The 27,794-nt window shown below is 36.3% G+C and overlaps 1 protein-coding gene across 2 annotated transcripts in view; it reads left to right on the top strand.

Annotated features, from left to right (window-relative positions):
* jbug (filamin-type immunoglobulin domains fbug) overlaps positions 1–27,794 on the top strand; it is a 1,114,928-nt gene that overhangs the window by 894,101 nt on the left and 193,033 nt on the right. For both annotated transcript variants that reach the window (XM_090381438.1, XM_090381439.1), the window contains exon 42: positions 11,706–11,849. In XM_090381438.1, the coding sequence (XP_090237564.1) occupies positions 11,706–11,849 (144 nt within the window). The remainder of the gene's footprint in view (positions 1–11,705; positions 11,850–27,794) is intronic.

Genomic DNA, 27,794 nt, shown 5'->3' with positions numbered 1-27,794 from the left:
ACGAACTCAGTGCATGAAAAAGATTAATATCCTCAAAGTTATCTCTTCCATGACATGGGGAGCCGATCGCTTCTCTTCTACATCTATATCGAACCTTAATAAGATCTCGTCTAGATTATGGAGCCCCAGTTTATGATTCTGCACGAAAGACAGCATTGGCTTGACTCAATCCGGTCCAGCATAGTGCTCTCAGGATTGCCTTAGGGGCCTTTAAGACATCCCCAGTGCAAAGTATGTATATAGATGCCAATGAACCTCCACTACATCTTAGGAGAAAAGTATTGCTTCTTAGTTATGCAGTCAAATTACGTAGTCACCCGTCTCATCCCATCTGGACATATCTTTTTGAACCTCAGTAGGAAAACTTATATAGAAATAAACCCAACGAAAACAAACCTGCTGGTATTCGGCTATAAGAGGTAACTCAAAATTGGAACATCTACCTTGGAAATATCTTTCAAGCTACGGACGCAGTACAAGCACCATGGGCAATGTATATACCTCATTGCGACGACTATTTTCTTCAGTGGGGAAAACACTCCTTATCGAACCACAGTTTTAGACAACTACATGCGAATCACGCATTGACCAATGCTCACAGATATACACGGATGGCTACAAAACTGATATATCCGTGGGAGCTGCAGTAATGAGTCCTACATGCACTGTCTCTGTCCAATTACCACTTGAATGCAGTGTTTTTACGGCCGAACTATACGCAATCAAAATGGCTTTAAAACTCCTTAAAGATGTTCCAAACACCCAAGTAATAATATATACAGACTCTTTAAGTGCGGTGAATGCCCTACAGAATAAATCACAACATTTGCATCCATTCCTCTCACAAATCAGGTCACAGTTATGCCAACTCAACAAAAATAAGCAGACTGTCACTTTTTGTTGGATACCGAGCCACGTTGGAATTCCAGGAAATGAGCGTGCAGACGAAGCAGCAAAACACCCCACTTGCTTCGATTCCATCCCTGTTCCTTTTTCTGATTATAAACCAGTCATGCGGCGGATATGTACTGAGATGTGGTCTGAAATGTGGCATAATCAAACAGGTAACAAACTTCTTGAAATAAAACACACTCCACAGCTGTGGAGATCCAGTTCCCGATCAAACAGGCAGGAAGAGGTCGTGCTGGCAAGAGCACGAATTGGCCATACACATCTTACACACCTATTTCTATTGCTAGGAGAAGATCCTCCACTTTGCCCGCATTGTAGTTCCATACTTACTGTAAAACATATTATCATTGAGTGTACACATTATCATCCAGCTAGAATCGCAAGTTTCAGATCTTTAATTAGCTCACAAAAACCTCTGCAACTAAGCCACATACTTGGAAATGATGCCACTTTATCAGAACTGTTCACTTTTCTAAAAATGATCAACGCATACAATCACTTCTAGAATAGTCTCCTTTCCTATATTGACAAACACTCCCAAAGCAACAGGCGCAATATGGTCATAGCAGCCCTTGCGCCAATAAATCCCACTCCAACAACAACAACAACCAAAACTGTAGGAGTCACCAAAATAAACAGGGTCTCTGTTTCTGTTATGATGTATATGCGCGAAATGTATAAACCATAGCCGACCCCACAGAGACCAAAAAGAAAGGAATAAAATTTTAACTTTCAAACAAACAAACAAAAAAAAAAAAAAAAAAAAAAGCTAAAATAATGCCAATAAAACTTTATTAAAGCAGAAAGAAGAATAAAAAATTTTAAAATTAAAAAAGTTAAAATCGTAACTGTAGATTACAGGATAAAGTCAGATGAATGCCAACTTACTGTGTTTTTGGACAGGTATTGGTGAAATAGCTGCGTGTGGTGTTTACAGAGAAGTATTGGAGACCCAAGGAAGAAAGCCAGTAGGTCTCTCTCCAGAATGTTTATATCAGTTGAAGTAACCACGTGTGAGGGAGGGGGGAAGAAGTGGAGTCGCCGAAGTGAGTGCACTGTCCCGTGTTACAGGAAGTAGGTAAATAAACAAATGAGGCAAAGTGCCAGCAAAGGGAGACTGACTGACAAAGTAGTGTAGAAAAGACACTAAACATTGTATCAGAAGAAAAAAGAAATAATAGCAGAGGAATAGCATCTCGATATTGCATTCGGCCAGCCTAATTGCACGCGAGAAATAAAATGTTATAATTAGGGATAGTAGAAAGCAATTTGAAGAAGAGTAATATAGTTGTGCTCGGGTAGTCCGGGGTTTCTAAACCCATACCATAGCTGCTCCCTGGACAGATGTCTGGACAAATGCCTCATATGTTTAAGTCAGTATTGGTATTGTTATTGAGTAAATGTAAAAAGAAAAAAAAAGAGACATTACAGGACACAATACCCCCATGCATTGCCAATCCGTGGGCACAAGCTTTCTAGACCGTGAGACACGACAGAGGCTAGGAGGTATATAAGTATACATTATGTACAAGTCTGAAAGTAATATGTAATCAAATAGTAAATATGTTGTTTATATCAAAGTTGTAGTTGATAAGTTTTTTGAATTTTATATTTACTGCTTTTTTGAAATGATGGTAGAGGAATGCTGTAGAGAAATTATTGCATAGCAATTATTCATGGAGTTGTTTAATGTTGTCAGCAAAGAGACTGTCACTTTTGCATATTGTAGCAATTCTGATGCATTGGGATAGTACAGTCCATTCCAGTTATTTGGCACACATTGGGACTAGTGCATTTTGGCCCAGTTAAGCGGCTGCCCCAATTATCCGAAGTTTCACATAAAATAGTTAAAAATAGAGTGTACCCCTCCCCTTTACAATTGGTTCACTGTACAATCAAATCACGTTGCAACAAACTCAACATAGTAAAGTACCGTTCACTATACGATGTGCAGTAAGCACCAGTCATTGTGATCACCTTTGTGAATTGAATTGTAATTCTATTAAACAGCGACTCTAATTAGCGAAAATAGGAGGAATATTATCCATAGGCTACAAAAGCAAAGATATATTAATCACAAACTTACCCTTTATTACCTTACCAATTAAAAAATTAAATGATACATGAAAATCGGAAGAATATACGTGATAATCGGAATAATTAATATGTACATACGAACTAGTTGACATTTCTGTTCGCTGGCATTTGTGGTGGGTGGGTTAAAATTTAAAACAGTAAAAAGATAAGCAATCAATAACAAAGAACACGGGACACAAATTGCAAGTAACACAATACGTGCAAGTGAGAACTGAGTAACAAGGTACAAAGCTTTAAAAATAGGAATGAAGAGAAGATCTGAAAATTAATTTTTTTATATGATTGAAGATTTCATGGAAGTGTAAACACATTTCATCATAATAACCCACAGAATTCCAGCTGTTGGTATTATCGCAAATTCCGTAAGATCGAGTTTACTGTCTGTTTGTGATAGATTTCACTAACAGAAAAGCCCAATAAACAAGTGACTGCTAATTGTTTTTATTGTTTTATGGTTGTGACTTCCAGAATTTCGACTGAACCACGTGGTACCGTCGGAGACAATTGTAGGGTAATCTCCAGTGCTGCGGTCTCCTGCCCTGATTAAACGGCATGCTGTCCCAATTAAGCAAAGTAAACCCTGGCTATTTTCTCGATTTGTTGCTGTTTTTTAAGATTTGCCCCAAATAACCGGAATCGACTGTATTATATTAGCATGTACTTTTTTTTGGAAATGTTAGAGTGCCATTGGGTAAAACTGAGTACATTAAAGTTAAAAGCATGTCTTTTATTATTTATGTTGATCGTGGTTTGAGGACTGCTAATATTGATATACAAGTCTAAATAATTGGCTGAATTTGTCTAAATAATTGACAGAAACAGAGACCCTGCTTATTGTGGTGGCTCCTACAGTTTTGGCTGCCGACCCTTTGAAGAAGTAATTAAAGCCCTAGTACCCACTACTTTAGGTAACATTGTTATTATCATTATTATTTTTATGTTAATTAATTTCAGGTTATCTCCTTCACCTTACAGGCCTCCTCAATTTTTTCATTGTAATTACAGTTGATAGGTCAACATCCCTATTTCATTATGGTTGCCAGGGTTTCTCTACTGTAACCAGTAGTACCCAGGATCCATGACACAGTTTAATAATTTTGTTTTAATACTTTGCTTGCCTACTTTATCATTCAGTAACCTGATTATTTTTATCAATATTATATATATATATATATATATATATAACATTTAAAAAATATTATATGATAGTTACTATAATAATATAATTATAAACAAAATTACAATTCCTAATACAAATTATTATATATACACTTATATAATAATTTTATTCTTTATATAGAGGTACTAAATAAATATCAGTTATAGATCACCACAGTTAAAAAGTTACCGCACAGTGGATACTGTACGCCTTTTTATAATGAAATAAACACATAAATTTTTAAAAAATATAAGTTTAAGTAACTTAAACCCAAATTACTTGGCACACTTAGAATGTTGTTGCGGCATCCTGGTTGAAAACCATTGCATTATACTATAAAACACTAACGCGTTTTAAGTGAGCCATGATGTTATAAGAAGCAAGTTTTAGAAAAGGATTTCGTGAAATGAGACCAAGTATTTAGTGGTTCCATTGATACAATAAAAGTTAAATGACTAAACAAAAATAAAGGACAAAAGTGAGTTTTTGAAAAATAAATAAATCTAATGGATAGCTCTTCCTGAAATAAAGGAATGTCTTTATAATAAAGGATGTATGGTCACCATATACAGAATACAGGAAAACAATACAAACCGTATTATATTCCCAATGGCATGATTGTTGGTATGAACAGACCACAAATAAACTACATCAATTTAAGCCTGTAATTAGGGTATTGCAGTCCACTCTGAGCAGGATCCAAAGAGAGGAGTGAGTTTGTGCTCTGCTTGGCATAGGTCACAGTCCACTGATATACTAATTTTTGCTGAGGGTGGATAACCCACTTATGTGTGTGTGAAGTGCAAAGTTATTTTATACAATATATTTATCAAATGTCCTGTATTTAGAGATGCTTGTCTTTTATGTTTTACCACTTTTAATAATCTGGCTGAAGCATTTGCAGCCAGCCTGATTTTAGATGACAAGGACAGTATATCTGATGTTTTTAACTTTCAACATTCAATTAATTTATACACTTAGATTTAAATTTACATTTTTATACTTCATTATTTATATTTTTATTTCCCTTATAACTTTATGTTTAACTTACTTCCTCATTTTTAGTTTCTTGACATGGTAGCCTGTTTCCAAATACGTTACTAAACATACTGCAGTACTGATTTTATTTTTTAGTACTGTTTTCATTTTTGACTTGGCATGTTATGGCTTCAGCTGCCAATGTGCCATTAAAAATTAAACCAAACAACCAATCTTCCTTACATTTTGAGGATACAGTCCCAAAACATTAAGTGTTTTGGAACTGGCCAGGTGCCAGATATTCCACCCAGCCAAACCTATTGGTAACTCTCTAGGAAGCATCCAAATCAGCTGGTGTATATATAATCTTGCTGCCTCTACTCTTCCAGATAGTGATTGGAGGGAGTCTGAGTAGTGTGTGTGTGTATATGCAAGAGGCATTATCATGGCCACATTATATAAAGTTGCTAGATATATGTGTACATCATATGTACATATACCCGGAGCCTGTGTACATCATATCCAAATATCTCTCCCCCCCCCACACTTTTACTGAATACATTATGCATAGTTAGACTAACAGAACAAAGTTAACTGTGAAAATATCTAAACCGCTTAGTAACTTCCTCATCATTTACCAAAAATATGTGGTCTCAGTTCCAGTCTCAGTAAAGTCCATGTTCACCTGCAGTCTTCCAAACCCCACTTAATTTTTCTGACAGAATCCCAATTATCAGTTACTCAACCACTGCTCATAGTTGTTCTAATTATTCATGTGCATATGTCTCATCTGATATTCAACATCAGAGATGCAGTCATCTAAAATCCCCTTTTTGATCTTCTCTGTTTTAAAATCTCTCTACTCCATTATCTCTCATTCTCCCAACTCCACTAATCACATGAAACTCTTTGTCTTGCTTTCTTTGAAACTCTGCTTTTTCTAGTCCAACTCCCCTAACAGTGATATAATTTTCCTTGGTGATTTTAATATTCACAACTCCAGCTGGCTTCCATTTTCTAGTCACATGGATCCGGTTGGTTGAGATGCTGGAGCTTTTGCAATTACTAATGACCTCACACATATTGTTTATTTACCTTCCAGAATACCCAACACTCTTTTCACAAACAACCCTTCAAGATTGAGGTGAGTGGTCCTCTGGGCACATCACAACTTTGTGGTGGCCTCTTCTCAAACAAGCCTTTCTCTGTTACCCTCCGCGTTCTTGCTTTTGTGCTTGATGCTTGCTTATTGAAGTTTCTCCGTACTTTTTTTTGCCTACACCAGCTCTAGGGTTTGGCTGTAACAGAAGTAGCCAGACTAGGCATAACTCATACTTTATTTGCTTAGTGTAGTTAGGTCATTTTTACCTTTTTCATTTGGTTGGTTATCTTATTATACTTAACATATTCGCCTTAACCTATTTGCCTGTCTGGTATCTAGTTCTGCTTCCGTTTAGTGGATTTCAATAGGAAAAGCCTCAGAATAAAGAGGGAGAAGGTTACTTCCCCCTCTCCATCCCGCAGTTTGGGCTTTTGCATTGTGATTATCGTCGGATAATTATGTAATTAATTACTCGACGCCGCAGTTACCTTCTAATCATCTTAAGCTCTACTGAGGTTTTGGCAGAGAACAAGAAACTTCTTTAATGCAAAACATAACAAAGTTTAATACAAGAGAAAAATCTTACATGCTTTAGCCTTTCCATTAATATAAACACATTAAGACATTTTCAACAATAATAAGATTATGATTTTAAGAATTTTATATTCTTAAACAAAGTTGCAAGTTACAAAATTATAAGAAGTTACAAAGTATCCATCTTTTTATCATCATGCTTACCAACGTTTCATAGTATACCTTCTCAACTTACCAGTCTAAGGTACTGCTTGAGCTTGAATATCTGGTGATCCTCGATTCTCCATTATTTCGTGGGGACTCTGCGCAATTGTCTCAGCAGGGAGCGACAGCTTCTTCTTTGGCTCTTGATTGCTGGTTCTCCTTCTATCAATTTCGATGAGTCGAGGTTTCTCTATATCGGTTCTCCACTGGTAGCGTCGACTTCAGCTCCCTCTCCCCCTCCGGTTTACGAGGACCCACTTTTATATCCTAAATTCTCCATTTTGTTTATTCAATTCTTTTTCTCTTATTGGAGGACTCCAAGTCCTCGGATGTTCGGACTCTACGTCATGGAACACTTAGTCAAAGGGGTAGTAGTAGTAGTGGCATGTGATGCAAGAAAGCAAATGTATGAGCTTATGCAGCATCAGCCAAAAAAAAAAAAAAAATCACACCATTCCCTCCAAATGCCTGTCCAGTTCCTCCTTAAATTTATTCAAGCTATCAACTTCCACAACGACAGATGGAAGTTTGTTCCAGCAATTAACCACCCGCTGGCTAAAGGCAAATTTCCGCACATCTATTCTACATCTGTATTTTCTTAATTTGAATTTATGCCCCCTTAGGTTCGTAATCTGAACAAGTGGAAGGATCCCATCAGAATTCAGCGTGCTCAATCCATTCAAGGCCTTATATACCTCAATCAGATCACCGCGCAGGTGCCTAGTCTCCAGCCACTGCAATTTGCAGAACTTAAACCTCTCTTGGTAAGAGGATCCCTTCATTCCCCTCACCAATCTTGTTGCCCTTCTCTGAACCCGCTCAAGTAAATCTACATCCTTCCTAAAATGAGGTCTCCAGACCTGTACGCAGTACTCAAGGCGCAGCCTGACCATTGCCTTATACAGAGGGATAATCACCTCCTTTTCCCTACTAGCAAAATTCCTATATATCATTGACAAAACCCCATGACCTGCCCTGGCAGCCTGTCTGCATTGCTCAGAGAACTTCATATCTGACTGCACAATTACTCCCAGGTCTTTTTCATTTTCTACCACCTTAAGTGTAGTACCACACAGTTGGTACGTTTCTCTGGGGTTATTTCTACCCATATGCAGTACTTTGCATTTGTCAAGGTTAAGCTTCAGTTGCCACTTCTTAGCCCACCTGCCCAAATTATCTAGATCCTGTTGCAGTAGCAGACTGCCATTACTGTCATTAACAACCCTGCCAACCTTTGTATCATCTGCAAACTTCGACATTAAGCCTGATATACCTTCATCAATATCATTGATAAATATACAAAACAACAGTGGACCTAACACCGAACCCTGTGGGACTCCACTAATAACATTAGTCCAAGAAGAGCAGCACCCATTGATTACCACCCTCTGTCTTCTCGCACTTAACCATCCTTTTATCCATTGTAGCAACTTACCCTTAATACCATTCTGCTCCAATTTGTACAATAGTCTTCCATGCGCAACAATGTCAAAAGCTTTCCTGAAATCCAAATATATGATATCAAAATTGTTTTTTGCATCCAGTTCCTTTGTAATCACATCATTATTATGATCAAATTTGTCATCAAATTTGTCAGACAAGACTTTCCCTTAACAAACCCATGCTGTGTCTGAATTATTGTGGCAGTCTTGTCTAGATGATCCTGCAATGCATCTTTAACCAGTGACTCCATTATTTTACCCAGAACAGAAGTTAAACTAACTGGTCTGTAATTACTCGTGTCACCCTTCGATCCCCCTTTGTGAATTGGGGATACATTTGCACATCTCCAGTCCGTGGGAACCTCCCCTGAGTCCAAGGATGCTCTCATAATTATGGCTAAGGGTTTGCTTAGTTGCCTTGCCGCCTACTTTAATATAACTGGATAGATCCCATCCACCCCAGGTGCTTTTCTTACGTTTAACTTCAACAATTTCTCTTCCACTTTGCTCTCAGTTATTACAAGATCATTAAGCACCCTGCTACAATTTGATAACCTTCTGCCATTTTCAAACCTTAATAATTCCTCATGTGTGAATGTAGATGCAAAATACTCATTCAGTTTGTTTGCTATCTGAGCAGGATCACCCCCTGGGTAACCATCATCCCCTCATTACGTCATGTACCGAACATTCTGGCAACACGTGTAGCCACTCTTTACTATCTCCTTATTAGGTAACGATGAAGTTGTTGCTCACATCCACGCCGAGTTTATGGGGCTGAGAAGAATCTTCAATGTCTGCTCACACGAGTATCCCTTTCTCATGCCCCCCCCTTTCGTCGCCCTAGCAACTTGTTTCTAGGGCGACGAAAGGGGGGGGCATGAGAATGCATCTTTCCGATGTTTATAGTATTCAAACTTGTAAGTGGCTACCTGATATAGCTGTTGCTGGCTAATGACTGTAGGCTTCTGCATGCTTTTACATAGGCTTTCTTTTTCTTTTTACCACACAGTTGCTGTAGCCAATTTCGCCATTTTCCTCAGAGAAGAAAAACATTCTCTAGGTTAAGGATATTTAATCTGCTTTAATACTCAGTCTTTGTAACTCTAAAATTATTGTTACACCGCAGTTTTAGATGATTACTAGGTAGGGAGAGTATGAGAGATTAAAATTATTATTCTTACAGTAAGTTTAGAGGAAAGGGCGAAATTATCGCTGCAGCATCTCTCGTGATCAATCTTAGCCTTGTATTAATTGGCATCACTAGAGTTTGAAATGACTGCAAGATTTCTGTTTTTCTTTTCCATTGTTAGATTACTGTTTTTAATCTTTGATGTCAATGTTTACTCAGATCATGTCAGTGAAATTATTCTTGTAGGGATAAAATCCTTAAAATCTTTATCTACATCTCAGTTTTCCTATAAATCAGCTAAAGCTGTTCAAGATAAAAATATTGTATATTGCAATTGGCTTGCATCTCTCCAGGTTCATTTTCTGCCTACACCAAAGTTCAACAATTGTAAATCAGTTATTAATCATTCCAAACTCAATTTTGAACAAGCTAAGAATAGGAAACTTGCTTTGTGTCCATATAATAATCAACCATTCTGGTCTCTTGTCAACCTTTTGCTACAAATTTGTCCATCTGTACTCCATCTCTGTTAAAATCTGATGGTTCTATTGCCTCCTCAGTTAAAGATAAAACCTAATTCTTGTATTGATGATCTTTCTGAACAATCTTTTACAATTCCCAGTACACTTCAATCAGTGCCTCCTGTGGTCTTCTGGGAAAATGATATTAGAAGAATTTTGATCAATCGATGCCAAGAAAGTTCCAGGTCCTGATGTTATTTCTCCATCTTTTCTCAAAACATGTGCTCCGCAGCTGTCTCCTGTCCTCTTTCCCCTTTTTGAACTCTCTTATTTTAGCGGTGTTTTTCCTTCTACTTGGAAATTTACTTATATCCAGCCAGTCCCTAAAAAAGCAGACATCTCTGCCATCCAATTAATGCCCTATTTCACTTGCCTCTATTCATTCCAAAGTAATTGAGAAATCCATTATCTACTAACTCGTGCACTGTGTTTAAATCTTCTATCTGAACAATGATTGACAATATGGATTCTGTCAATATCAATCTTCTGTTGATATACTGGCTTATACTCATTTTGTACAAATTCAATGAAATAGTTTTATGAAATTCAAGCTGTTACTCTTGACATTTCTAAGGTGTTTGATCATGTCTTTGATCATTACAATCTTATTAACAAGCTTCCATTTTACGGATTGCTGACTTTTTTTTTTTTTTTTTCAATTGGGTACCCATTTTTCTCTCCTGAGTTCTCGCTGTAGTTGACTGTTAGCTGTATTTGTCTTTTGACTTTTTCACTAATGCTGGTGTTCTCCAAGGTGTAATTCTTTCTTCCACTCTTTTCCTCTTGTATATTAATGACCTGCTCCCACTGACTGAAAATTCTATTAACAGTTTTGCTGATGATAGAACATTGCATCCCACCTTCCTGTTTGTGAGAAACCTTTCCCTGCACAAACAGCTACAAGTCCTCAAATATCCACACCAACTCTTCAAATACTGATCTCTGGATAATTCTTCAGTGGATCAAAGATAACTTAATTAATTTCGGTCCTATCTTATATCTTGCAAAAAAAAAGGAGCCATCAGCTCCTATACTTATTTTTGATTACATTCAGATTTCTATGCAAGATCATGTCTCTATTAGGGAAATTCCTTGGCTTCTAATCTCTCTCTTGGCATGAACATATAATAAATATTGCTTTTATCTGCATCTAAAAAAAACTGAGATTTCTCTTATGCTCTCAGCATTACTTTTCTTCTAAACAACTAGTCACTCTGTACAAATCTCAAACCTGCCCTAACGTTGAATATTATTCCCACATATGGGGGGTAACCTAAAAACCTTTCTCAGGCTTCTAGATTCCATTTATTAAGAGAGGGCTGTCAGGTTAATGACCTCTCTTTTACAGAGTCTGTGCCATAGACATTCAGTTTCTGCTGCATGTCTTTTCTGTATATAGTACTGTGACACTGTTCTTCTGAATTGGCTTATATAATTCCCACTCTTCTCTCTTCGAAACAAAGTCTGAACACGTGCTGCAACTCAACATCCATTTACTATCCAACTTCATACTTTTTGTATTTTGGGTTTAAAAAAAAAAAAACCAAAATTGTGTGTTCAGTATTAAATTAAGATTTTTTTTATAAATATATATTCAGTTGTATACTTTTATATTTTTTCATAGGAAGCCCAATTACTTTCATAGCTGAGGAAGGTGAAAGTCCTAGAGTAGAAGGTTCTGGTTTGAGTATTGCGGAGTTGGCCTCTTCTGCAACTTTTAAAATATTAGCAAAAGGACTTTGGGGAAAACCAGAAGTACACGTGGATGGTAGTTAATATATTATTTAATGATACATACAAAATTAATAACAGTATAATTTTTATTTCATATTAGATATAGTGTTGTTATTATATTATGTTGTGTTTGTATGTATGTTAGTTCAAATGCTTCTTTGCAGTCTTTTGGTTAAAATATTATGTACTAACTTGACAAGTCAACTCTAAGATAACTTAACCCCATGAGACAAAATTGAAATACAGAGACAAAATTGTAGTTATTGGTTCTTGAGTATAGCACAGTTATTAAGAAATGACTTCCAAATAGCCAGATAATCTTTTCCTAACTAGATACAGTGATTTTGGAATGCCTTAAGGGTTTGCTATCAAGTCTAAAGAAAGTAGAAAGACAAGAAAGGAGGGATAATATAAGTTTTTAAGACCCAAATTATTCCTGTATCTGAATTCCTAGATAGCTAAATTTCCTTACTTGTTCTATTATTTTCCCTTCTTGATTCTGTGTCAAAGCTAACTGGTGATCGGATAACTTTGAGAATTGCTAAGCAGAATTATCTTTATTACTTAAAGAATTATTGGTTTTTATTGCTAATTTGTTTAAAATTGGTAATGCAAATTAGTTTTTGTTTGTGTTTACCTGATAAAGTTAGCGAATTTGTTCTCTAATTGGCCTTCAAATTTGCTTAAAAATTCTAAGTCTACTTCTGCTGTCTTTTTTTTTTTTTTTTTGTATTGATATAAGAATGATATAAATGCTGCTTGGTATTTTTCTGTTTAATTCTATATGATTATAATTAACATTAGAAGTGCTTTTTATTAAATTCATTAACTAGAAATTTATAGCAATACAAACATGATTTTCTAATGTAACTGTATCACACAGTACGTAACTTAAAATAGCATATTTCATATTGCAATGAAATATGCTTGGATTAGTTAGTGTTATTTTAATATCTCTTAGTCCTGTGTATTATTTTTAAATTAAATCTCAGCTACCATCATGCATTAGCAGCAAAGCAAAGAGCTCAAATAGCAGCAATGCTTTGATTTAGAGGAGGCAGTTCTTGTACAGATTAGGATTGTGACCATGCACTACTTGTTTCCTCTTTCAAAGCTACCTTTAACCAGACGTGATACAAAGGGCTTTGTGTGTTCATTATAAAGATTGTGAGGAGATAAAATGCCAGTTCAGTGTTCTGAACTGGAGCAGCTTATATGAGGGCTTGAAGTACGGAGTTGACTCATCTGCCCATCTCAGTGCTAGAACCCACACTCCAGTTCAAATACAAGGATATCCTTCAAAGTCGAGATATCTAATCCTCTAAGAAGTAGCTATTTCAGTGACTTTCTGCTCTCAGAGAAATGGAAAATATATTATGCAAAAATGACAGACAACGACCTCTACCTGTTACCTGAAGTCAACCGGCCTGAGGAGGCATATCCCGGTTGACTTCAGGTAAGAGGTCGAGGAGATAAAGTTGATGTTTTAAGCAGTTATTAATGGCAAAAAGGTGATGTTTTTGTATACTTTGACACTAACGATATTATGAATAAGAGATCTGTGAATTTACTTTAAGGTAGAGGGCAGTGGTGAGAAAAAGACATGAATTAGGATTAAATTTGGAAGTTTCTGCAATTCTGCCCAAACACAATGGGAGCAACTTCATTATGAAAAGCATGCCTGTGGTGAGATTGTGCAGGGTTTGGGTTAGAATTTTTTACAACATGGTTTGTGCTTACCAGAAGTGACTGTTAAGGAAAGGAATGTAAAAGAATGCAAGAATATTTATAGATGCTATCAAGCCAGTGCTAGGCGGGTCAGAAAACTGAGAGCTGAGGGGGCTACACTAATTGATAGATTAACATCATTCATAAGAGAGGTGAAAGATATTATTGCACTGGTTCTATTAGAATGTACAGTAGCCTGGAAAGTGGAGAGACAGGAGGCTGGGGCGGGGAGGGCGATTGCTCAGGAGATAAGCAAATACATTGACTATCTTATGGTTACTAAGAATAACTGTAAGATAGTAAATAAATAAAAAGTTTCATATATACTTGCTTATACTGTAATGCTATGAGTATAATAAAAACAACCTTGATCAATTTGAAGTACTGCTTTAGCATTAGCATTAGTAGAGACATATGATGCAAGAAAGCAAGCTTATGCAGCATGAGCCAAAAAAAAAAAAAAAAGAAAACCACTCCCATTTCACCCCTCCATTCATTCGAAATACCTGTCCAGCTGAGCCTTAAATTTATTTAGGCTATCAACTTCCACAACAAGGGATGGAAGTTTGTTCCACCAACCAACTACCCAACTACCAACTATCCTACATCTGTCTTTCCTCAATTTGAATTTGTCCTCTCAGGTGATTATTCTAAGCAACAGGAAGAATCCCATCGGCATTGAGCATTCTCAAACCATTCAAAGCTTTATACACCTCTATCAGATCGCCTTGCCAGTGCCTAGTCTCCAGACACCGTAATTTGCAAAACTTAAGCCTTTCTTCGTAAGAGCAACCCTTTGTTCCATTCACTAATCTTGTTCCCCCTTCTCTGTACTCGTTCCAGCAGCTCTACATCCTTCTTGAAACGAGGTGTGGCCTGACCATTGCCTTATACAAGGAAATAATAACCTCCTTATCCCTGCTAGAAAAATTCCTGTATATCATTGACAAGATACCGTGAGCTACTCTTGCAGCGCATCTGCACTGCTCAGAGAATTTCATATCTGCCTGCACATTTACCCCCAGGTCCTTTTCATTCTCTACCACTGTCAGTGTAGTACCACAGAGTTGATACGTTGCTCTGGGGTTACTGTTTCCCATATGTAGTACTTTACATTTGTAAAAGTTAAATTTCATTTGCAACCTCTCAGCCCATCTGCTCAACCTTTCCAGATCCAGTTGCAGCAGCATAACGTCAGTAGTGTCCTTAACAACCCTGCCAACCTTTGTATCGTCTGCAAACTTGGACATTAAGCGTGATATACCATCATCAGTATCATTTATAAATACAGAAACCAACAATGGACCCAACACTGAACCCTGAGGGATTCCATTAATAACATTAGAACATGATTATTCTAAGGAACAGGAAGAATCCCATCAGCATTGAGCATTCTCAAACCATTCAAAGCTTTATACACCTCTATCAGATCGCCTTGCCAGTGCCTAGTCTCCAGACACTGTAATTTGCAAAACTTAAGCCTTTCTTCGTAAGAGCAACCCTTTGTTCCATTCACTAATCTTGTTCCCCCCTTCTCTGTACTCGTTCCAGCAGCTTGACATCTTTCTTGAAACGAGGTGTGGCCTGACCATTGATTACTACCTGTCCATTGATTACTACTCTCTGTCTTCTCCCCCTCAACCATCCCTTTATCCATAGCAGTAATTTGCCTCCAATGCCAGACTGCTCCAATTTGTGCAGCAGTCTTCCATGTACAAAAGTATCAAAAGCCTTTCTAAGATCCAAATATATAATATCCATCATAAATGCGGTTGCAATCATAAATGCCGGCATTATAGGATATGGTGTCTCACTGATATAAGAGATGTGGAATTTGAATATAGGCAGTACAGTGTGTGCAGAAAGGATAGACAGGAGGGGGGGGGGGGAGTTATGATATTAGTTAAAAAGCAGAATCTGAGACAGTGCACAGAAAAATAAAGTGGACTAGTAAATCAGAATTATGTATTATGGGATTTTAACCTGGGACATTGATTGGAAATTGTAGTTTGGCCTCTCACACAGTAGCAAGACTTTTCTTGATTTATTGAATGACTGTCTTTAACATAAGTCAGCATGTTAGAAAGGCATTGGGAGAAAGCAATACTCTTGATCTATTATCATCAGCAAGTCTTCATGCATTAAGAATCTACAGATAAAGGAACCTAGGTGGCAGTGATCACAGTGTATTGATGCGGGATTTATTAAAGATGCAGTAATTGTCAAGGGCAAAAGGAATGCTTTTGCTTTTGCTTTCGTAAACAGTAGTCTCAGGCAGTTTTTAAAATCTATTCAATGAGACCAGCTGATGGTGTTACCGACAGCAAATCCTGCATGGGAAGCATTCAGAGAAGTAATCATAGACATTGGGATTTTTATACCAACTAAGATATACTGTTTGAGGTTTTTAACTAAATAGAAGTTACATAAACTGATGAGACTGTGACATACAAGAAAAATGGATGACATGCTCATAAATTATCAGGATATACAGAAACTTACAGTAGTTATAAACTAGTCTACAATCAAGCCACAAATGGGTTAGGTAAACTAAAGGCAGATTATGAGAAGTCTCCAGCAAAGAATGCGAAGAAAAGTAGCAGCGACTTTACTTTTGACATGCTAAAAGGAAAGGGAAGAATCATGTTCACAATCATGATCAGTAACAGTTATACTATTCCCTACATGTGAATAGTATGACTGTTAATGATCCTGCTCAATTGCTGACTCAGAGCAGGATCATCGACAGTTATGTTGATGGCCTTGCTGTAAGTTTGACTTCTGTTCCCTGGAATATAATGATAATGAAGTCACTTAATAAAAAGTAATCACTTCTACATTTAGACATACCATATTTATGCAGGTATTTGGCAGTCACAGGGTCTTTGTTAAGGTGTGTTTTTTTCTGACCAATCTGATAGGATACTGTGATGCAGTTACAAAGGAACTGAATGCAAAAAATAATTTTGATATCATATATTAGAGTTGCTTCTGCAGTAAGATCAACAAAAATTAGGCAGATGGGCTGAATTGAAGCTTAATATTGACAAACACAAGATATATGGGTAACAGTAATCCCACAATAACATACTGTGTGATTCTATTGTGATAGTAGTGGAGAATGCAAAAGTTATAGGGAGTAATTGTGTCATCAGAGATGAAGTTCTCTCAACAGTGCAGACAGGCTGCTAAGACAGATCACATCATTTTATCAATGACATGCAGGAATTTTGTCAGCAGGAATAAGAAAGTCATTACACCAATGTATAAAGCAGTTGTTGGACTACATCTTGAGTACTGCATGCAGGTCTAGAAGCCTCATTTTTGGAAAGTTGTGGGTTTGGAATGGGTGCAGAAAAAGGCAACGAGGAACAAAACGGTACTCTTACCAAAAATTAGTTCTATTGTGTATCAAGTTTTGCACATTGCAGCATCTGGAAACTAAGTACCTGTGAAGAGATCTGATTAAGGTGTTTTTTAAGACTTTGAATTAAATAAGCTAAATGCTGATGGCATCCAGAACTGTGGTGACCCTATGTGCTGCCAGTAGGCAAAATAAAACTTGCCACCATAAATATTTGGATTAAAAAATAAAATAAGGCATAAATAATTATTATTATTATCAATTTATTGAAATAGACAACAATTATGTCTCACATATAATATGATGAAACCACAAACAAAAATAACAAAATCATTCTGAAATTCTGGAAATAAATTCTTTAAATTCTAAATAACAGTAATTATACTCTATTCTATAACAATAATAAAATGAAAGCAAATTATAATGTCAAAAAATTATATAAAGTTATGTTTTCTTGCTTTAAGAGATGGGAATTTATTATTTAATTTTTATTTATTTGTTCAAAACAATCATTTTCTTTTGGAATTATTGCTAAATTAGAGAGTAGTTGTTGAGACATTGTTGATCATAAATAACTTTTGATTAATTTTAATTTTCAAAAACTCCATTCACCTGAAGCAACTGAAACTGTAATATAACTGCTACATTTGGAAAAGTATCTGTAAAATTGTTTTTAAAAATATATTGTAACACTTCAAAGGTAGATTGTCTTTAATATAAATTTGAAGTACTCTAATTTCTTCAGAAATGTTAAACCATCAGTATCAGACTCATGATCAGTGTCACTTAATTTAATATGTAAATCTTTGCAGTGATTTAATAAATCATCACCTAGCCAATTTTTTTTTTAATTCAGAAATATTATAAAACATATTAAATATTTCTACATGTTCTTTCTTATTTGTAAACATTTCAATTAAAGAGAAAATTGTTGTGTCCATAACTTGAAAGGACGCGCCTCCGTAGCCAGGTGGGAAGGAGCAGCAGTGCATAGCACACGCGCTTCTTGATTAGACCGGGGTTAGACTGGGAATGACCACCGCATATTCCCGGAGCAATATGGCCTTAGTTGCTAATGCTCCTAAAAACCAAAAAAAAAAAAATAATAAATAATAAAAAAATAAATAAAATAACTTGAAAGAAAAAAATTAATTTTGAAAATTTTTGACAGACCCTGAACTGCTTCATCTCTGCTTTCATAAACGAAATGACAGTTTTACAATCTGTTCCTTAGAGTGCTTACTTCTGGAAATTAAGCTTCAATGCCATTATAGTAGGAAAATCGAGAATTTTTTGGAATGCTTCCTCTGTTCTATTTTCTTTAAAATATTACACGATATTTTGTAGACATTCAAGAGTTTTATTTATATCAAAATTCGTTTTTTGGAATAATTTACTTACCAGATTTATTTTGTTTAAAATGTGCCAAAATACAATTGAATAAAGACACTTATAAGATATTATTTTTAATGCTATTGATTTATCATGATTCCTTTGTCTATATCTATATTTTCGTCTTCACTGATTTCAAGAAAAGCATCGTAAATTTCTTCTATTTGGTTTCTCATCACTTTAATAGCCTCTATTCTTTTTTTTTTATGTGATCCCCAAACATGAGGTGTATAGAACCTATAGTACTTAGTACCATGCTTGGGTTGGAGGTTGAGAAGACGAAAGAAGATATTTGTTGACATTGGACTTGAACTTCTCTAGATTGTAATTTTCAGGAAATACGTATGAAGGAAGGTTGTTCCAGAAAACGGCAGTTGAATGAATAAATGAGGAAGATGAAAAGTTGGTTCTGTGGGTTTGAAGTTGGACAGTAAATCAATGTTGGCTGGTGGCGACACGTGTTTGGACTGTTTTGAAGGAGAGAGCGGGAATTATAGAAGCCAATTCAGAAGAACAGTGCCCATGGAAGTATCTGTAGAAGAGGCATGCAGCAGGAGGGGTGAAAGGGTTGAAATCAACTAAGTTGTCTTTACCCCACTGGAGAATTACCTGAAGATCGGCATTTAAGGAATTGGTAGCGGATTTTCGAGAAGTTGGAGCTGATTGAGCAGGACAAGGTTTCTCAAAATGGAAAGCGGAATGCAATGTGCTATCATCGGCAAAACTATGGATAGGGTTTCCAATCAATGGAAGAAGGTCATTAATATACAAGAGGAAAAGAGTGGGGGAAAGAACTGAACCTTGGGGGACACCGGCATTAGTGGAGAAGTTAGAAGACAGAGAGCCATCTACCATCACCCTCAGTGAGTAATCAGAGAGAAAACCGGATAACCAATTACTAAAAACAGTTGGCAAACCATAAGATGGAAGCTTGTTAAGAAGACCTTTATGCCAAACACGATCGAAAGCCTTTGAGATGTCAAGAGCAACTACTTGTGTTTCACCGAACCTTTTCATTGAATTAGTCCATAAATGGATAACATAAGCCAGAATATCACCAGTGGATCGACACTGATGGAATCCATATTGGCGATCATTGATCAGACGGAAGGTTTCTAGGTAGTTTAAGAGTTGGCAGTTAATTGATTTCTCCATTACTTTAGAAAGAGTAGAAGTAATTGCAATGGGACGATAATTGGATGGGAGGGATTTGTCACCCTTTTTAGGAACTGGCTGGATATGAGCAAATTTCCAAGCAGAAGGAAAAACGCCTTTGGAATAAGAAAGTGAAAAAAGGCGGCAAAGAATAGGAGCACAGGTTTTGAGAACAAGTGGAGAAATACCATCAGGACTTGGAGCTTTCTTAGCATCAAGATTCATCAAAATCCTTCTGATATCCTTTTGACGGAAGACCACAGGAGGCATTGAATGGAGCGTGGCATTGGGAATGGTGGGAGGTGTTTTACCAAGATCATTAATACATGAGCTGGAAGAAAAATGGGATGCTAGCAGGTCAGCTTTATCCTTGGCTGAAGTGACAACAGAACCATCTGGTTTGGACAGAGGTGGGAGCAGAGATGGGCAAAAGTTGCGGCCAATAGCTTTGGCAAGAGACCAGAATGCTCGGCTACCATTAGGGCAAGAAGCAAGTTTTCTACTCTTAGCCTGTTCAAACTCTAGTTTGGACTGTTTAATAACTGCTTTACAATTGTTACGAGCTTCGGTGTAAGCAGAAAATGAAACTGAAGAATTAGAAACAAGCCAATTACGATATGCAACATTCTTCTCTTGAACAGCCTTAGCACATTTATTGGAAAACCAAGGTTTAGATAAAGGACGAGATTTTAAAGTGGAGTGTGGGATAAAGGATTCCATTCCTGCAAGAATAATTTCACTGACACGATCTGAGCAAACACAGAAGTTTTGAAACAGTAATCCGACCAAGGAAAAGAAGAAAAGAAGTCTCGCAGGTCATCCCATTTTGCATTCTTGTAATGCCAAACAACACGAGGTTGGTAATAGCCATGAGATAAAGGTTCCATTGGAGAAGAGACAATCACCAAGTTGTGATCTGAAGTGCCTAAAGGAGTTCTCACTTCGACCGTGTACTTAGAAGGGTTGTTTGTGAGAAAAAAGATCAAGCGTATTGGCTGTATGATTAGGATTGTCTGGTATTCTTGTAAGTAAATGAACAATCTGTGCTAGGTCATTAGTAATTGCAAAAGCCTCAGCATCTTGACCTGCTGGATCGGTGTGACTAGAAAACAGAAGCCAGCTGGAGTTGTGAACATTAAAATCACCAAGGAAAAATTCTACTTTCCTATAAGGTGTCAGATTAAATGTCAAATTAGTTATATATTTTTGAAGTACATTCCAATGATGAGTTCATGATGAGAAAAAATATAATTCTTGAACAATTCCAAAAAAATCAACTATTTCAAAGGAAATCTTAGTGGCATCATTTACAATAAGATTGAGAGTATGAGTAGCACGTGGAATAAAAAATGCCCTAGGATTATCTTTATGTATTCTTTTTTTAAACCTTTGTACTTTTCATATATATTTGAGCTGTTATCACTGCCTTGGCCACATAACCTGAATATTTAGATTTAGCTGAATAAGCCAATTTGATATATATATTCCAACAATCCCTGTCCAATGGAATCACTTGCAGGACAATATCCAAGAAAGTGTTCTTGTATTTCAATGTTCTTATGTGCTTCTGTCTCTAAATACAAACCTAAGTATCACAGTCATCTTCTGAACATGACTAACATTTGACATTGCATCCAATATCATAGCAAAATATTTAATTTTTCTTGTCATTTCTAGTATTTTATCTATAATATTTTGTGAAATTATTTCAGTAATTTCATTTTATATTTTTCACCCAAAAAATGCATGATTTTTGATTCAGATTTCTGAATACAGCAAATATGTTCTGCCATAACTGAACCAAATTTAGCAATTGTTTCATTCGGCTTTAAAAAATTATCATTATCATATAAATTTTTTTTTTTCAAGATCTTTTGAATACTATACATTGTCTTGCTAAAAATTGTATAATATAATCGATGATCTTTAGCATCAATTTTAGTGGTTGTCTTTAATGATTGCACAAGATCTAACCATTTTTTTATGATTTTTAATATGTACTAAGCTTTTTTCATACTTAAAACAGAGAATAAATTTTTCCTCTTACTGTATCCAAATCGATTACTTAGTTGAATTTTACAATCGCCAAATATTTTGAAACAAAGCAAAGTACAGAATTTCTGTGATAAAGAATAAAGTAACTATTTCCTTTGAGCATTTTCCCTCCATTTTTCAGAATTCTTATATAATAAAAATCTTAAAATTTTTGTTGACTTTCATTTGAAATGATATTCTCTATTTTTAATTTGAGTAGGATAATTTTGAATCAAATAATCGCGTAATTTTATCGCCAATTTTACCTGGATTATTTTATAGTATCAGTACAATTAGCTGAATTTTCTGCTGTTACTTTTAAATATTTATTAGGCGAACCATCAAGTTTCCTTTGTTCCTTTTCTTGCAAAGATTTTCTTTTTCTATAGTAAGATCCCAGTAATTTTTTTTATTTCTGACATCAATAAAGAAATATAAGTTTTAAGTTATATTTTTCATTATGAAAAATACTTACCTTGAGAAAAAAATTTAAATATATACACTATATATTTTAATTTTTTATCAACTTATTTTTTAAAATTAGGTAATTATTAATTTTAAATTGAAAAAGGGGTTCAACAAGGAGACACAATATCTCTGAAATTGTTTACTGCTGCCCTTGGAAAAGCTTTCGGAAATTGGACTGGTCACAGAAAGGAGTCAATGTGAATGGAGAGTACCTAAACCATTTATGATTTGCAGATGACATTATGATCATAAACCATGATCCCAAAAAATTAGAGGAAAATCTTAATTGGTTATTCAGAATTAGTAAGAATTTCAGACTAAAGATGAATATGGTTCAAACAAAAGTAATAGTGAACAAGTATGCCACAGAAAATGGTATAATCATTGAAGGAGCAGAAATTGCGAAGCTCGATTCATAGACTTTTCTTGGACAAATCATTAGCTGTAATAATGATAAATGGTTGGAAGTCAAGAGAAAATAATTTCTGATGGATAGCATTCAAGAAATATAGTCACATACTGATGAGCAATATCCTGATTTGTGGGAAATGTAAAATAATGAACCAATGTATACTCCCCACCATGACTTGTGGACGTGAAACTTGGCCACTCACCAAAAGAATGGAAGAGAAGCGAAAACTACACAGCAAAGAATGGAATGAATTTTATTCATTCCATCATGGCATCAAACCTATGCCATGTTGAATACTGATAAATGTTAACCAATCAGATTCGCAGATTTGCATATCATGTCACATGTTCATGTGTGACTAGCATTTTGGAAGGGGTGTTTTCCTTTAACTTTATTTTCATTAGATTATTATTTCCTCTGTACCTCCATTTCAACAGTAATCAATAAACGAATTCGGTACTAAACAATTCTTTATATCTTTCTTAAGCTGCAATACAATTCTCTTTACTACTTCAGTTGATAACTAACTCAATACTAAACAATTCTTTATTTCTTTCTTAATCACTTTAACAGTTAATTTCACCTTACTTAAAAATTTATCTACACTTTATCTTAGCTTCCCCTCTCATTACAACACATTAACTACATTTCTAAGCACTTCCACTTGACATGGCCACCCGTATGTGGTGAGGGGACCGCCTAGTGATGCTACTTGCCTTCCAAATTAGTGGGATCTAACGCACCTTGGTTCCATCATTGGAAATTGCCGTGCGCTGTGACCAGTGGAAACTCTTCAAAGCTAAAAATATTCTTTTTTCTCCAGACCTGTACTGCATACAGGTCTGGGGGCCTCATTTTAGGAAGTTGTGGCCTGACCACTGCTTTATACAAGGGGATAATCACCTCCTTGTCTCTGCTAGCCAAATTCTTATATATTGTTGACAAAACTCCATGACCTGCTCTGGCTGCCTATCTGCACTGCTTAGAGAACTTCACATCTCATTGCACGATTTCCCCCAGGTCTTTCTCATTCTCCACACCCCTGAGTGTAGTACCACACAGTTGGTATGTTTCTCTTGGGTTACTGCTACCCATATGCAGTACTTTGGATTTGTCAATGTTAAAACTTCAGTTGCCACTTCTCAGCCCATCTGCCTACCTTTTCTAGATCCTGTTGCAGTAGCATACTTTTACCAAGTTCGAGTAGAATCCACCCTTTCCCAGCCCTTTTTGCCAATAGGAAGGGGTGCCAAAGTGTTACGCTTTTTGCCATTATAGTTAACTCTGTTCCTGAACAACTTCCTCCAACCATAAAGAGTGCACTCTATGTTGATGATTTCAGCATTTTTTCCAGTCATGCAACATGAGAGTTATAGAGAGACAACTACAACAAGCCATTGAACTCCTGGGTAATGGCCAATGGTTTTGGGTTCTCATCAGAGAAGACGATTTGCGTCCATTTTTCCGCAATCATAATCTTCACCCCGAACCTCAATTAAGATTTGGACAAAGCACCATTCCACTAGTAGCGGAAACGAAATTCTTGGGACTCATATTTGACAAAAAGCTGAAATTTCTCTATGTCTGTCAGCTGCACACCAAATGCACAGTAGGGCCGAACCTTCTTTTACTTGTTGGGGTGCACGTTACTCTGTTTGTATCAACCACTTGTGCAGTCAAAATTAGATTATGGCTGTCAAGTGTATGAGTTCACCAGAGTTTGCATCCTATGGTGGCTTGATCCCATCCACCAGGCTTGAAGCGACAATGAACCATCATTGTCGCTTCAACGAAAACAGTTCTCTCTACATTATGCTTTTAAGCTGAACACCCTGCCAAACCACCTCACGTAGACATCTGTTTTTGAGCCATGATGGGAAAATCTTTATAATACGTGTCAGACTGCCAACCATCCATTTCGGTATACATGTTCAAGAGCTACTCAGAGAGCTGAACCTCACAGTAGACAAGGTTGCACTGGCACCCAAGCAGCCCTTTCCACCTCGGCATGCTCTAAATCCATCATGTGACTACTCTTTTAAAAACTGGATGAAGTCAGATAATCTGCCTGCTGTCTATCTTCAGCAGCTGTACTTATAACACTGAGCCAAACATTCTGACTTTGCACTAGTTTACACAGACTGCTCGAAGTCAGAATCATGTGTGGGGTCTGCAGCTGTCTTTTCTCACTGTAGTACATCCAAGCAGATTCCCCTTGAATGCAGCATATACACTGCAGAGCTGCACGCTATAGTTAGCCTTGAACTCTCTAAAACTTGCCAACACTGACAGTTTATTATATATGCCAATTCGTTGAGTGTGCTACAGGCTCTCATCTATGATGAGACACATTACTCATCCAATCCTGTCCCTGGTTCTGCAGGTGTTACACACCCTCTATGAAGGTGGTTTCAATATCCGCTTCTCTGCTGGATCCTCAGCCACATCGGGATTAAAGGAAACGATTTGGCTGACTTAGCCACCCTGTCAAATAATCTTAGCATGTCAGTTCCCTATATAGACTACTCTCTGCAAATATATCTTGCAGTGGCAAGACTTGTGGCATGGGCAGGTAACCAACTTTAATCAGATTAAGCCTGTAATCAAACCATGGCAGTCTGGTCTAAGCAGGGTTCGTAAAGTGGAAGTTGTTCCTGTTCAGCTCCACATAGGACACAGTCATCTGACACATTCCTTTCTGCTGAGGGCTGATGACCCTCATATGTGTCAGCAATGTGACACCATACTATCAATCAAGCATATTTTAACTGAATGTACCAATTTTAGCAATGCATGTTTTAACCATCTGACTGAGCCTTTTACGCTCGGTCAGATTTTATCTAACAATGACCACGTGGCAGCAGTTTTTAATTTTCTAAAAGCCATGAACATGTATACATTTATTTAATGTGAATAGCTTGCTTTTATTGCTGTATGAATTTTGGTAACCCTTAAAACCGTTACCAAAATTTTGACCTTTTTAAATTTTACTTGTGACATGGCAAATTTTGACCAGAGTTGTTTTTGCGCCATAAAAATCCAAATAAACAAATATCTGGGGACTTGCATTTGTTGATGTTAGAGTTTTGTCTGATGGATTTCTTCCACAGAATGCAGTGCAGCCTCTCTTCTTATCTGGGATCTCTACAGTTTCTCTTCCAGTACCATCTTATTTTGGCAACAGTTCTCTAGTAACATTGGGAAAATACTTTGGCAATAGTAGAGGTCAGTGGCACTATGTGACAGCCTACTCCTCAGCTTCTGTATTAACTCTTATAATGGAAACATGCCCAAGACAAGAAAGTTCAAGACTCATTGAACTTTCCCTAGGCTTTCCATATTAACTTTACATAAAGGGCAACTGGGCAAAATTGGTACCATATTACTGTACTCATCTCCATGAACTCTATCTACCCATTCTCAGACTCTTCTACTCCTCCTCCATGCAAATATTATTTAAAATTGCCTTAGCAGTGTACAGCAGAATTCTCTTCTTTACATAGCGGATCTCTCTCTCTCTCTCTCTCTCTCTCTCTCTCTCTCTCTCTCTCTCTCTCTCTCTCTCTCTCTCTCTCTCCCTCCCTCCCTCCCTCTCTCTCTCTCCCTCTCTCCTCCCCCCAGAACAGAACTGTTTATTTACACACAAAAAATCTATTTATTTGCCTTCTTTTTGCATATACCCGCCTTACTAATCATAATTAGACTGAATGACTGTGTTATATTCTAAACACACTTCCCATTTGTTAGCAACTTTAATTATCTTAATTCTGGATTTTCCCCTCACAGCAGAACCCATTCATCTCTTTATGGAATGAGCACCAGTTGACCACACCTTTAGAAGCCCTTAGATTTTGAAGCCATATCCAAACACCAAGTGGTGTTGGGTCTTACAGTGGTGATGCATGCTACAGATTAAACTGTTTCACTAATTAACTTCCCCAAGTGCTCCTTTTAAATTTCCTCTCTCCCTACATTTAAGAACTCAAAGGACTCCATTACCAATGTTCTCATTGTTCATTTGAAAGCTATAGTTTTAACTTAATTCTTCTCGGAATTATAGTTTCTGCTTCATTTCTTAAGTGTATCACAGCCAGGCCCACTACTATCAATAGAAAAGTTTCATGAGGTTCTTTTCTATCAATACATTTGTTCCTTTATTAAAGTGCACTAATTCCAACCTTTATTCTTAACATCTTTCAATCATATTTCTTAACAGAAATATGATCAAAAGATCATAATCCCCTGTATTTGTTGCAAAAGGTGTTTTTGTTTGTCTGGTATATTTGAAAAATTTAGTCCCTTTGTTATTAAAAATTTTTTTCCTATTCACATGTTTAAAAATGAATGGTAAGAAAAATATACGTCAAAAAATTTTTTGTCATTCTCCTGAACTGCTACTTGTAGGCAGCATATACTCATTTGTGGCAGCTCTGAATGCATCCTTCCTCTTCATTAGAAGCACATGAGGTGACATGAATTTAAATTGAGTACTTGATTGGGCCAACAATCTTCCATCTGGTCTTGGTTAGAAGCACACAAGGTGACATGAATTTAAATTGAGTTCTTGATTGGGCCAACAATCTTCCATCTGGTCTTGGTTAGAAGCACACAAGGTGACATGAATTTAAATTGAGTACTTGATTGGGCCAACAATCTTCCATCTGGTCTTGGTTAGAAGCACACAAGGTGACATGAATTTAAATTGAGGAATTCTAGTTGCAGGATAAATATGATGATATTTGCTCTCATCCAGTGGGTACTTGATCTTCCATCTGGTGTTGTGGTGGAAGTGGGTAGTTTAAATAAATTTAATAAAGGACTAAGGCAAACTATTTTGTGCATCATTTGTCACTACTAATACTAATTCTAAAATACATCTCAGTGGTTCTTTTGCTGTTGTTATACTCTTTGCTACCCTACAGGATTTTTCCATAACATATTGAAACATCCTCTGGATATTACAGTTTTTTTTAATCTTTTTATTTTTTTCATTAAAATGATGAGCATTCTTTAAAAATAATTGTCGCTTGCTGCCATTAGAATTGAATCCTTTGCATAGCAGTTTTTTTTTATATGTTCTAATCTTTTTATTTCCTCTATGTACTTTTTAATTAATTTCGCCCATTATCAAGCAGGAGAGGGCAGTACTCCGAATTCTCCTTGTCTTAATATTTTAGTTCTATTTCTCTTGTATTTCCTTAATCTGTTTTGATTACACATTTTGTCTGCAAATTACTTCTATTAATTGTTGAGGAACTTTGCACAGCACTAAGATTTCCATTATATACTTTATTTTATCTCTATCTAAAGCTTTTGTTTATTCTGCAAAACATATATTGGTCTGTTATACTCTAATGAGTTTTCAATTACCTATTGGCATTCTCCTGAACCCTTGCTGCTCATTATTTAATTCTATAATTTTATAT

The sequence above is a fragment of the Mastigoproctus giganteus genome, chromosome 9 (assembly GCF_048544385.1).
Source record: "Mastigoproctus giganteus isolate SK-2022 chromosome 9, ASM4854438v1, whole genome shotgun sequence".
In the NCBI taxonomy this organism is placed as follows: Eukaryota; Metazoa; Arthropoda; class Arachnida; order Uropygi; family Thelyphonidae; genus Mastigoproctus; species Mastigoproctus giganteus.
This window is presented reverse-complemented; position numbering and strand designations above follow the sequence as displayed.